At 41.8% G+C, this 14468-nt stretch overlaps 1 protein-coding gene across 1 annotated transcript in view; it reads left to right on the forward strand.

The window, feature by feature from the left end:
• The first annotated feature begins 6444 nt into the window (after window positions 1-6444).
• LOC101644903 (solute carrier family 35 member B1-like) overlaps window positions 6445-14468 on the forward strand; it is a 31929-nt gene continuing 23905 nt past the window's right edge. The window contains exon 1 of the mRNA XM_045289371.1: window positions 6445-6624. Coding sequence (XP_045145306.1) covers window positions 6445-6624 — 180 coding nt within the window. The remainder of the gene's footprint in view (window positions 6625-14468) is intronic.

Here is a 14468-nt window from a genome sequence, read left to right on the forward strand (position 1 = left end):
TGTAATCGGTTCCCTCTTCCCTACCCATTCTCCCTTTACCCTCCCTGTTTTGCCACTCACACCACTGGTCCTATAGGGCTCATCCGTCCTGGTTTCCCTGTATTTTCAGTTCCTATCTGTACCAGTGTACCTCCTCTGGTCTAGCCAGTCTGTTTGCAGCTGTTTCTTCTCAGTTTGCGATGTGCCTCATTAGCAGATGTTCTGAAAGCTTTTACCTCACCTCATCATTTTGGTTGACTTGGCTTTCACAAGGCAGCCCTTTCTCGGTCAGAGTCTGAGCAGCTAACACCGTGAGCAGCTCATCTCGCAGCACTACCGGCTCACTGGTGACCCCTTCAAAAATGCAGGGAGAACATTCGTGGTCTGAAAGCTCTGCTGACACCTGTTTGCCTTGGGTGAAACTGTGGTTATTTTAAAGTGTTGAAGAGCAAGGATGTCACTTTAATGACAGAAGTGTACCGCATCCAAGCCATGGTATTTTCAATTGTTTCATGTGCATTTGAAAATTGGAAACTAATTGAGGAAGATCAAAGAAGAATCGAAGCATTTGTGTGGTGCTAGCGAAGAACACTGGAAATACCAGGGACTGCCAAAAAAAGCAAACAAGTCTGTCTTGGAAGATGTAGTGTCAGACTGCTCCTTAGCCTTCAGGGACATGGAGCTGAAATGGTACATAATAAAAAAACTAATAATGAAAATTTAAAATTTCTTTTGGAACTATGTAGCTACTTATAAGAACTCATTTGTGATCCTCTTTGGTTGTATACCGCCTCAAAAACTTAAATAGGAATCTAAAACCGATGTAAGTGTAAAATTATAACTACACGGCAAATAAAACTTATCTTCAATGATTTCCATTTTCACATCTCATCATATTTGAGAAATGAAAAAATGCTAAGCTAGGGGCTCTTTAAGATGAATAAAATCCTGAGACATTTAAAGAATATAAAATATGAATGATAAGTTTGCCAAGCAGTCTAGCCTATTCAGAAAGCAATAGGTATTGTTGAGTAATAGAAGACATACAATATTATTCAATTCTTACTATGTCCCAGGAAACTTGTTGGTGCCTTATGTTTTAATAATTCCTATCAGGAAAGAAGATATGGCTCTGGACTTGAAGTCTGCTTAAGTTCGTCTAAGATAGTAAATTTTTTAAAAATTGCTTCAGAACATTTAAGCTATTTATAAGTCATATATATAATTATATTATATTATAATTACATATACTATGTTATTATATATAATAAGCTTATATATAAGGAATCTTTATTGAAAACTAAACAAACAAAAAATCGCTTTGTATGGATGATGAAACACTACAGAGCAAGTGGCATCCTGATGGTTTCTGAAGTGAAGCTCTTTCTCAACACAGCACACTGTCGAGTAATGCCCGTAATAGAAACTGACGGTCAAATAATCCCGACATACTGGGCCTCCATTGCTTTAATAAAAAGCCTATATAATTACTAAATCAACACTATTGGTAGCAAAATGAGTGCAAAATGTAAATGAAAGATGAAAGGATAGATACATTTTAAGATAGTAATACCTAAAAAAATAGTTACATGAGACCACAATAATTTGATCTGATTGACAAATGTAAGTATTCTCCAAAAGCTCTACCAAAGTGAGAATTTATCTTACAGTTGTAACCATCCCAAATTTTATATAAGCAGCTTAGTTTTACTCAAATCATACTCTATAAAAAGCTCATCCTCTTCTAAGACAAGATTTATCTGAGAAATACTGATAAATCTCTTCCCAGGAATTCTGTGAAATCCGGAATCTCATAGTAAATACTTGCATGCCAAACTGATTATGACTTAGATTACCAAATTCAAAGGGCCATTATAGTACATCTGTTGTTTTGATGAGTTTCTGGGGCCTCTGAGTCCCACTGTAAAGAAAATAGATATCCTGGATTTATTTTATTGTCATGAGAATCAACTATATAATGTAACTAGTAAATGAATGCAGGCTGCTAGATTTACTTTTGTTTTTCCTCTTCCATGTTGAGAGTTTAAGTAATTAAGCTCTTAATAAAACTGGCATCTAAAAATACCTCATAATTGAACAAAATATGAGTGGTTTTTCCCAAGAAAAACATCATCTAAATTATAATTTCCTAAAGGAATTTGGATAGTAATTCATTTCAGTCCCATAGTTAACCAAATATGAGGTTGTAAACTTGAGACTGAGTGAGATTTATGAATTGTTCAATTATGCTTGTAAATAAACCCAGATCACTTATTTTCTAGCAGTTCTATGTTGACAGAATTATAGCACTCTTTTCATATTATCTAACTTTGATGTTCTCTTATATTTATTTCCCTTTTTGTTGACATGATTATCAATTACGCAGGTGTTTTGAAAATATTGCCAACTTTGGATTTACAGTTGCGGCAGATGGTTGAAAAGGAAAAGATAAATACAACAATTCCATAAAATTTATGTTTTATGGTACTTTTTAGAATTAACAGACTGAAACTACCCTATCAGTGCCTGTCTTTGGTCAAAAACAATCTAGCTAGAAATAGCTTTATGTGGAATGATTCCACTGTTCAAAGGACAAGTTCATGTGGGCATTTAAGATCATGCAGGAGGCCCATCTAACTTCTCTTCTTTCTTTCCCTTGACCCCTGTGTGTGAACACTGCCCTCCAGTTAACTGGATAACTCACTATTCTCTGACTTCAGTTCTCAATTTTCTTCTTATGTAGACACTTGTCCATTTACCATTACTGATTGATTAACTATGAAACATTGAGTTAGGAGCTGGAGCTACACTAAGGAACAAGAGGGACACAACTCTTATTCTGACAATTGAGCGGGACTTGCGAACAAGGAAGTTGGCAATGGCAACTTAATGTGATAGGTTTTACTCTCTTCCAAAATGTCTCCTTTGGTCTATTTCAATTAGCAAAAAATAAAGCATTTCCTATAAGCAGTGTCATATAGTATTTACTATGTGAATTTGACAAATAATGTCATGTGTGAAGTATGCATCTAGGAAAAGTGGGAGTATCAAACATAAAATGGAACCCACCAAGGTCAGTTTGCTAAGAATTAGGGAGCTGAAATGAACTGCTATTGATCATCCTGAATTTCACAATGATTTGGTCTACTATGCCAGGGTTGCATCTTCACACAATATTTATCCATATGCGGAGCAAAAAAACCCGAGAAATGGGACAATAGGTAGAAGATTGCAGCATCAGGATTGGAGGAAAACTCACGAACACTCTGTCACCATCCTGGGCTGATGACACAAGCGTGCTTGCTGGAAGTGATGAGGACATGAAGCATTTAGAGATGAATTCAAAGACTGCAGCCTTCAGTATAGATTAGACATCCTCATAAAGAAAACAAGCGTCCTCACTACTGAACCACTAAGCAACATCAGGCTAAGCGAAGAAAGAGTGAAGTTTTCTAAAAGCCTGACAGTTCTAGAATTTCATTTTATTTAAACTATGTTTCCTCGTTGGCTTCATATAAATCATATAAAAATTTCTGTGAAAATTTTCTTTGAACATATGTTAGGGATCCTTTTGAGGGTCGACACCACATACTGTCTCCCTTTTACGAGGACAGATGGTAACAGTATGCCATGTGTCACTTCATGGCAGCAACTCTCCTTTTATCTTAAAGGAGCTGTGAAGTCCAGTGGTCAAGGGTGGACTCTTGGAAGGAAGAAATAAATAAGCCTGTGTCCAAGTCCTAAGGATTGCATGTTGATGGTTTAAATTAAATATTTAGTCTGTCTTTCTTTCTCCATTTGTAAAATGAGGTGAAAAAATTGTCCTTTACTTGTGATTATTATGAGGACTAAATAAGATAAAACACACATTTTCTGTTGTGGTTGTCTGCTGTCCAATATTTATAACTCAAAGCAACCATATATGAGAGTAGAATTGCCCCATAGTGTTTCCTAGGCTGTAATCTTGACATGAACAAATTGCTAGGCCTTTTTCCCACCGGTGAGTTCAAATGGCCAACCTTTCAGAGAGCTGCTGAGTGTTTAACAATTGCTCCAGCAGGGTTCTTTTAAACAAGCATTGCTTCGTTGGTTCTCGTTGCCTTCCAGTCTAGGCAGTCCTGGCTCATTGCAACCCTATGTAGAACAGAAGGAAGCACCGTCTAGTCCTGCACCATCCTCACAATCGTTCTTATGTTGGAGCTCAGAGCCACCATGTTCATCCATCCATTGAGGGCCTTCCTCTTCATTGCCTCGCCTCTACTTTACAAAGCGTGTTGTCCTTTTCCAAGGCATCGTCTTTCCTGATAACATGTCCAAAGTACGTAAGACCAAATATCACCATCCTTGCCGCTAAAGAACATTCTGCTTATATTTTTTCCAAGATAGGAATCAAGTATACATAGATATTCAAAAATGCCTAACATAAGTGGGCAACCCTTGCTAGCTATTCATGATTATTAGAGAAATATTACCCTCTGATATTAAGTTTGTTTCCCTTTCTATTTTCTGTTTTCTAGAACAACTAAAACAGTATATGCTGTTTATTATTTATTTTTAGTTTCAATCAGTTGTATTGAGCTATCATTAACATATCCTCCAATGTACTAGTTCAATCATAGGAAGAAGGGTTGTGCAGTCATCACCACAATCAACTTCGGAACAGCTTCTTCCTTCATGTACCTTAGTGTCGACTTTCCATTTCCCTCACTTCCCATTCCAAGCCCCCAGGTAATTATTATTTCAGGTACTGTCCTCATAAATTCTGGGTTTCCTATTCAGCAAAACATATGAAACAAGGACAATGAATTGGGGGAGGGTGGGGCCCAGCATCAATGATCATATGCTACTTTTAATGACACTTTGTCATAGGCACACTATCTTATACTTATTTTTCTACTTTTATTATTCCCTAATCCACAATTTCTTATTTAATATTATTATGTCTTTGTTGTAAAAAAGTATATTAGAATTGTATATTTCAAAAAATTTTGGTGGAATTAGGGAGTTTAAACATGTATGTTTATGGGGAGAGGAGTCAAGATGGAGACCAGGTAGAATTACCTGCTCAGCGCTCCTGCTGCCAGATGGGAAAATTAAGAAGGAGGCCAAGACTGGGAGGCTGGGTACTACAAATAGATTCAGTGTATTGGGGTCCAGCTCAGACCTCCCCTTTGATTTTCACCCACAAAGTGATTCAAGAGCACATGGAAATGCTCTAAGTTCATTGCATCTGCCAGCGGGCACCACAACCCCAAGCCAGGATCAGAAAGACAGTGTTTGTGACACATTCCTGCACCCTATTCCAGCAATTTCCCCAGACTGCTGTCTAAAAGTGGTCATAATCTCAGGCTCACAGAAAGCCTCTGAGAGCTAGCCACAAGACCCCACATCAGAGTTACCCATGCTGCTAGCCACCCTGCACTTGCAGTCTAGGGGTTAGCAACTCCCCTCCCCAACCAGGAACAGAGGGAATACATCAGCCATGCCCTCCCCACTTCTCCACAGCTCCACGCCTGCCAGTATGAATAATGATACATAGCTAGACAATAACTTGCAGCCATTGAAGAGTCACTGGGACATTTACCTGTGTCAGAATGCAGTTTCACAGAGCACAACCAGATAGCTGGGGGTGAAATCAGTCCCAGTTGTCCCCCTAAAAACTCTCTGCTAAACGAGTCCACCTACCCTGGGAGCCACCTTGGCACATCCCTAATACCAGGGCACACCACAAGCCCAATAAAGAAATGGAAACTTTTTTTTCTTGGTTAAAAACACTTTCAATTCCAGGCTGTGGTCCTTTGTGTAACTTTGAAGGTAAGCCTCCAAAATTCTGTACTTTAGCATATATTAGCATAACAAGGTAGCCAGAGCTACTCTCCAGAGCATAGCCTAGGGGGTTTTAACATAACAAGACAGGAAAGGCCAACAGGCTCTCCTCTTTGAAAGGCTGCAAATCATGGCCTGACAGTCCAGATAAGACCCTTGGCCAAGCTACAAGCCTGCCCCAACGTGGCTCAGGGGACACCAATAGTCACCAGACTCACCATCTGACTCTAAGGACCCCCAACGCTACCAGCCACTGAGTAGCAATGGAACCCAGCCAACAGAGCAGTCCAACTCACCACCATAGGACGCCACAGGGAATCCTCAAAAACACTGACCAGGCACACAGAGAAAGAGCTGAGGGCCCCTTGATTTACCAGAAATATGGCACCCAGTTCTTCCAAAATGACACATAAATGCAACATATCGCAACACCCTCAACAAGAAAGACAAAAAAACAAACAAACAAACAGTGGAGATAATGATGCACAAAGAAGAATCAAATGTGGATCTGCCACAAAAATAAATCTTCAGAAGGCTGCTTGGAGTACTACAAGAGATGAGGGCAGCAACACAGAATAAGGACACAATGACAGAAGAGATGAAGTCCACATAGAGGGGAGGAAGTCCACCATAGAAGGCATGAAGTCCACGCATCAAAGAGAAATACAAGCACTTACAGATGAGGTTACAGAAGCAAAATACAAGATCATGGATCACACGAGCAGACTAGAAGAGGTAGAGAATAGTACCACTGACCTTGTGGACGATAAGGCAGATTTCAATAAACGGGAAGAACAGTCAAACAATATCATCAAAGAGGTGGAAGAAAACTTGAGGTCAATGACAGATGCTATTAATAGGAACAACATTCGAATAATTGGGCTTCCAGAACAAGACACAATGAAGAAGTCAACAGCTAAATTAGCGAGGGAATTTCTAAAAGCAAACTTCCCCAACTTAATGAATGAGAATCAGACACTCATACAGGAAGCAGCAAAAACACCAATTAGATGAAACCCCAGGAAGAACTCACCAAGCCATATAATAGTGAAATTATCCAACTTCAAGGAAAAGGAAAAATTTAGGAGCAGCAAGAGGAGGACATGTCTGATCAGAGCACACAGGAGCAAACGAAGGAGGAGGAAGAGAGAGTGGAGTGCAACCTGGCCCACCAAGCCTTGAGGTTATTATCCCTGCTCAGAACAGCCAATACACAAAGAGAACCAAATGGCCAGCCCCACTATGAGACACGATGGCCCTCACTGACCCATGGCCCTACAGGGGACAACACTGAAGACACAGTGTTGGGATTGTGCCCAGTCTTGCCCCACAACACCAAGGCAAAACACTAAGGTCATGCAGCAGAGCAGCGGGAGGTGGGGGCGAGCAAAGCAGGGAGGTCTTGAGGGAGTGCCAAGGATAAACTTTGGGGCCAGGGCATGGCACCCCATCGGACTCAACTGGAGGACACTCCTAGTAGTCAACAAACAGACCTTGAACTATTTACAAGTTTTCCTTTTCTTTAACTTTAATTTTTATTTATTTATTTTGTCATTGGCTTTTTTTGTTGTTGTCATCATTTTGTTGCTTTGTTTTTCTATGTCTTGTCTTTTGCGTGTATATTATTATCTCTGCAGGCCTATCTAGATAAGATAGGCTGGATGAACAGTCTGGGGGAGAAAACAACGGGATCAATGGTTCCAGGGGGACATGGGAGAAGGAGAGGTGGAGGTGGGGGGATGCTAAGGCAATAATATACTCAGACCTATCAGCATAAACCATGAAGAGGAAGAGAGAGTGGAGTAACATCTTCCTAAAGCTGAAAGAAAATAACATCTGTCCGAGAATCCTCTACCCTGTCTATGAAGATAGACAGAGAGGTAAGAGTTTTCCATGACAAGGAAAACCTTAAAGAATACAGCATAAGACACCTAACCCCATGAAAAATCCATGCTGACTCACTATGGTCAGAAGACCAACATCCTCAAAGCACAAGCAGGAGACTACCATATAGCCCAACTCCACCCAGAAGCCAACGCTCCAATAACAATTACCAAGACAACATGGCCTCACAGGGAAAAGAAGACCAGAGTGAAGCCAAACACACAAACACAGCACACTGATATGAAGAGAGAAAGGAAAACACCCCACGCCAAAGGTACGAGATGACAGCAATGAATCCATAGATTGTGTTAATAACTCTGAATGTCAACAGCCTCAGTTCATCCATTAAAAGACAAAGGTTAGCAGACTGGCTCAGAAAGCATAACCCATCAATCTTTTGCCTGCAAGAGACACATCTTAAGCTCGCAGACAAAACTAGGCTTAGATTAAAAGGCTGGTGGAAAATATACCAGGCAGATAACTTAAAATAGCAGGGGTTGCATTCCTAATCTCTGACAAAATTGAACTCAAGGTGCAAACTATAACAGGAGACAAGGAGAGGCACTATATAATGCTCAAAAGATCAGTAAGCCAGGAATCAGTGAGAGAGAGAGAGAGAGAGAAACCCACAAGGAGGCTCCAGAAGTCCAGAGTTAGCTGAGAACGCCTCAAGAAGAAGGACAACGTCAGAGGTCTCACTTTACCTGACTGTAACACCTACTACACAGCCACCGTGGTCAAAACAGAAATAAAACCAACTGATCTTCGACAAAGGCTCCTAAAGCATCAAGTGGGAGGCTGATGCACTATTTAACAAGTGGAGCTGCTAGCAATGAATACCCACCTATAGAAAAATGAAGTAAGATGTTTACCTCACCCTGTACATAAGAACAAACTCAAGGTGGATCACAGACCTAGAAGTAAAATCCCAAACTCTCAGGACCATCAACAAAGGAATTGAGACAAACCTAAGAACCTTAACTGAGGGAATACATAGGCTACCTGCAATAGGGAAGGGTGTACAAACAGATGAATCTGAAATCGACAAGTGGGCTATATACTAAGAATAAAACACCTGTGTGTGGCGAAAGACTTCACCAAGGGGGTAGCAAGAGAACCCACAGACTGGGAGAGGATTTTTAACAATGACACAACAGACAAAGGACTTATTACTAAAGTCTACAATACCCTCCTAGCCTGCAAACATTGGAAAACAGCTAACCCCCTTAGGAAGTAGGCAAAAGACCTGAACAGAAATTTCACAAGGGAGGACAACCGAATGGCTAATAAACATATCAGAAAATGCTCCCGATCATTAGCCATCAGAGAAACGCCAATTAAAACAACCAGGCGATATTATCTAACACCCCTGAGGAGAGCCCAAATCAGAAAATCAGAGAACAACAAATGTTGGAGGGGATGTGGCAAGATAGGAACTCTCCTCCACTGATGATGGTTTTGGAGATACGTGCAGCCTCTGTGGAAAATGATCTGGTGATATTTAAAGCAAATGGAAATGGTGCTATCTCATGAGCCCGCTATCTCTCTAATGGGCATAAACCCAGAAGAGGTAAGAAATAAACCAGACCAGTTGTCTGTACTCCACTGTTTATTGTGACTCAATCAAAACAAATGATCACAAAGAATTGGAAACAACCTAAATTTCCATCAATAAATGAGTGGATTAGTAAACTCTGGCACATATACACAATGGAGTACTACACATCACTAAAATGTACGGATGATCACATAAAACATGTCAGTTCATGGGAAGAGTTTAAGGAAATTATGCTAAGTGAAGTTAGCCAACCACAGAAGGGCAAGTACAGCAGGAGTCCCCTGAAGTAAATACAATCAGCAGTGGGTATAGAAGAAAAACCACTTATCTAACACTATATCTAACACTATAAGGGAGTCGGGTGGAGGTTGGACCAAACCCAAGGAGGTACATGTTATTCCATCACAAAGAAGGGGAAAGGAGAGAGGAAGGGGAGGGAGAAAAGTGGGGGGAGGGAGAGGGTGGCACGTGGGGAGCAGGGCACTAACCCACCCAGGGGGAGAGTATTGTGTATGCCTCCACAGAATTGGGAGTGCGCATGCAGACCCCACCACTGTGCACCAAGCCTTGCGGGCAACGTAACTCTGTGGAAAAATGCATAAAAAGATTGGACTACAGGGTCAGGCCCAATCAGAGCCAAACTAACCCCCTCTCTGGATGTGTGCACTACAGAGGACAGCACTAAGCATATAGTTGGGGAGAGGGACTGGCATGCCACGCACACACAGACGCAAACCAAGAAGGAAAAAGAGAACGGGATGGTCTAGACCCCATATCGGCACACCAAGCCTGGAGGACAACACCCCTTCACGGAGCTGCTAAGGCACAGAGAGGCCTGTAGGGCCAACAATAGCTCAAGACAGGTAGGTTGTCCCCTCACTGGAGCATACCGCACGAGAGGGCAATAGTGGGGACGCACGGTGGGGAGTTAGTCCAGTCTGAACCACCCCCCATTCCCGCAGGGGGGCAAACCAAGAAGGGAACATGGCAGCACAGCAATGGGAGCAAAGCCAAGCCACAAAAGCCCTGAAGAGTCCCAAACATAGACTTCAAGCTTGCAGGCGCAGCTTACAGAATTCCCCAGGACCAGTGGGGAGACAGTCTTAAATGTCAGTGGGCAGACCTGGAATTATGTGTGTTCTTGGTTTTCTTTTTTCAATCTTTTTATTTGGTCGGTGTCATTGTTGGTTTGCCCACTTCGATAAGACAGGCATGGGAAGCAAGCTCGAGGAGAGAGCAATGGGACTGATGGTCCTGAAGGGACTTGGGGGGGAGAAGGTGGCAGGGAAAGGATGCAGTGAGCAAACAAAGCCATAGACAGGGAACAACTAGGGAAATAAAATCCACAACAAGGACGTAGAGATCCTGGGGGTGTTGGAGCAACAGCAATCTAGCTGAGAGGAATTACTAAGAGGCAGAAGTAGGGCGAGTGTGATGCTGGGGAAGGAGAAAGGTGATAGGAAACAAAGATATGGATAGAGGTATAAGCATAGGTGTATACATATAGTAATACATGAATTCATTAAAATAGAGGTGTTAGCCCATGTACATATATTTATATGGCAATAAACTAAGGTTGTGGACGAACTTCAGGCCTCTGTTCATACCCTCCTTCAATGCAAGAACACTTTGTTTTAACAACCTGGCATTCTGTGATGCTCACCCTACAAGCAAAATTGCTGAAGACAAAATGGTTGCATAAACAAATGTGGTGAAGAAAGCTGATGGTGCCAGGCTATCAAAAGATATAGCATCTGGGGTCTTAAAGGCTTGAAGTTAAATAAGCAGCCATCTAGCAAAGAAGCAACAAGCCCACATGGAAGAAGCACACCAGCCTGTGCAATCATGGGGTGTCACTGGGACTGGGCAACGGGCATCAGAAGACCCAAAACAAACAAACAAGCAAACAAACAAACAAAAAAGCCATATTGTTGAGGACGAGGGGGGTCAGAGCAGTAACCCAAAGCCCATTTGTAGACGATGGGACATCCCCTCACAGAGGCGTCACAGGGAAAGGACGAGTCAATCAAGGTACAGTAAAGCACCCTTGAAACACACAATAGTCCTCTGGTTCCTTGAGGCTTCCTCGCCCCCAACTATCATGACCCCAGTGCTGCCTTTCACTGCTTCCCATCTCTCATGTCACCTCAGGAGAACATTCCTTCCTCCACCACCCATAGGAGCCACTCAGTCTTCCAGAGCCCAGGTTGCCCAAACGCCCCCCTTTCCATCTGGAGAGTCTGCTTCCACTCCTGCACTCATTGTATTTTCAGGATGGGTAAACCTGACCCTCTAAGCCCCCTTGAGGGTGTGCTCCCTGTCCCAGGACTGGGAGGGACTGGATGCTGCAGGGAACATGCAAGCTTCCTTCTCACTTCCCCTCATCCTTCACCTGAGTACCCCCCCAGTCCTCACTGGACAGCCCTGAATCCATCTGCCTCCATGATTCTATGAGAATAAGCTATTCAGAGCCTTCTCTAAGCCCGTGATAGCTAGACTTGGCTTCTGCCCTCAAAGTTAAACTGTAGCTGGCCACTCACCCAATGACCCTACTCTTGTCCAAATAGCTTGCCTCGCCTTGCCTGTGCCTGCTCAGAAGAAAGCAACAAGGAAGCATAAGAGATTGTGCAGCTGCTGGTCTCCTGCCCTGGGGTTTTGTGGGTCAATCACCCAAGTGCTCCATCTTAGGACTCTTTTATTTATTTTTTAAATAGTTTTATTGACATTAATTTCACAAAGCACACAACTTAATAATTCAATACTATTCATAAGAGTTGTGTAATCATCACCACAATCGGTTCCAGTTACTGTCTATAGATTTTCATACACAGAAAATCATACAAAGCACAAACAGAAAGCAAGCAACCAGTCAAACAAACAAACAAAAAACTAACAACAATGATTAGACAAAACTTAGAAAAACCTCGTCATTTAAAAGAAAACAGAAAATATTAAAAACTGAAACAACCTTAAAGTGGACTAAAAGGAGATCAAATGACAAAGGTATTACATTTTAACCTAACTACATCTGCCATAATAAACTTTGCAATGCTCTCTGGTTATTCACATTGCAAGGTTATTTATATCCTTCTACTATGGTAAGAGGGAATTCACCAGAGGTTTAATCCATATGGTGATCCTGTGAACGGATTTTGGGCTATGTCATACACAGCCTTCTGCAAACTGGGCATTCACAATTAAAGCTCTGATACTATTCCATCCTTCAGATTTGGATTTTTAATATTTACAGGCCTTAGATCACATAGATTGGTGTGCTTCTTCCAAATGGATTTAGTTGATGCCTCACTTAGATGACTGCTTATTTTAAGACAAGTCTTTTAGATCCAAGATGCTATTCTTTCTGATAGCCAGGCATCATCTGGTTGCTTGACAACCCTATAGCACCCATATCATCAGTGATCTCTTGAAGAAGGGAGTATGAAATGTCTTAAGAACTAATTGTTCTTAGATTCGACCCCAAATTGATTCATATATCTATAGTTTATATATGTTCTGGTTCTCTTTAGAGACATCATTATAATTTTATGATAGACAACATGATAAACCATCCCTCTGGGGCATAAGGTAATTCCTTTGATAGTGTCATTAATTTAGACAATGGTATATAGAATTTAGAACACTGTTGAGGAAAGGAAATTATACAAGTATAAGCTGACTTCAGACTACAATATATAAATTGTTGATTTGCACAGATTAAACTCTAAGTGACTGGACATTATTTACACAAACAATGGAGGGTGGTGATAGAAAAATCTTTTTTTTTTTTTTTTTTTTTTAACATTTTATTAGGGGCTCATACAACTGTTATCCCAATCCATACACACATCAATTGTGTAAAGCGCATTTGTACATCGTTTCTCAAAACATTTTCTCTCCATTTAAACCCCCGACATTAGGTCCTCATTTTTCTCCTCCCTCCCCACTCCCCCCTCCCGCATGAGCCCTTGATAGTTTACAAATGGGTATTTTGTCATATCTTGCCCTGTCCGACTTCTCCCTTCATCCACTTTTCGGTTGTCCATCCCCCAGGGAGGAGGCCACACACAGTTCCATGCAATTGGTTCCCTCTTTCCTACCCACTCTCCCTCCACCCTCCCTGTTTTGCCACTCACACCACTGGTCCTATAGGGCTCATCCATCCTGGATTCCCTGTATTTTCAGTTCCTATCTGTACCAGTGTACCTCCTCTGGTCTAGCCAGTCTTGCAAGATAGAATTCGAGTCATGGTAGTGGGAGCGGGGAGGAAACCTTTAGGAACTAGAGGAAGGTTGTATTTCTCATCATTGTTACATCGCACCCTGACTGGCTCATCTCCTCCCCGAGACCCCTCTGCAAGGGGATCTCCAGTGGCCTACTAATGGGCTTTGGATCTCCACTCCACACTCCCCCCATCATTCACTATGGTAAGTTTTTTTGTTCTGATGATGCCTTACACCTGATCCCTTCGACACCTCGTGGTTGCATAGGCTGGTGTGCTTCTTTTAATAACAGTCATTCACAAAAGTAGAACCATGTCTACCAGACCAATACATTCAGAACTTCTATTGACTATGGCCTGGCCTTTCTCTGCTAGCCCTCAGGACAGGGATCTGGGACCAGACCTCTGGCTCCTATTTCCTCTTCAGCCCCCTACCAGCATCTAGGTCCCACTGTGCAATATCCTGCCCCCAGGAGTACCATTCCAGGCCCCTCAACCACTCTACTAGATACCCCCACAGTGAACTACTCAGACAGCACATATTGGCTTCCTTTGAATGTGCCCATGGATCTGGCAATCACCACCAGCAAGAGAGCCCACCATTGCTCCCATCCAGAGGTGTTTCATGAATGCACAGAATAGTCTGATAGTAGAATTTGCACTATTGGTATAAATGCCGAATGTATCAGATAATGAGATGTTCAATGAGGCAGGGCTAGATGTATATTGGTAGTACATTAAAAAACTTAATTCTCTCTTCTCAAAATTAATAGAATAGTTGCCCCCCAAGAAGCTGTCACATCTATATTCTATATTCTGCTAGAAAATCCAATCCCGTATTCTGGGCACCGTCATGCTTCTCATTCATTTTCCATTCCATTTACTCAATTCAGTGTTGAGATCAAAGCCCACTGACAACTGAATGCCCAGTGTCCATAGCCTGGACTTCTACTTTCAAGATTTCCACTTTCAATTCTATTCGTGGAATAAAAATATTAACAT

This window comes from Echinops telfairi, unplaced genomic scaffold (genome assembly GCF_000313985.2).
Source record: "Echinops telfairi isolate 266 unplaced genomic scaffold, ASM31398v2 ScPeMD7_25;HRSCAF=90, whole genome shotgun sequence".
NCBI lineage: Eukaryota > Metazoa > Chordata > Mammalia > Afrosoricida > Tenrecidae > Echinops > Echinops telfairi.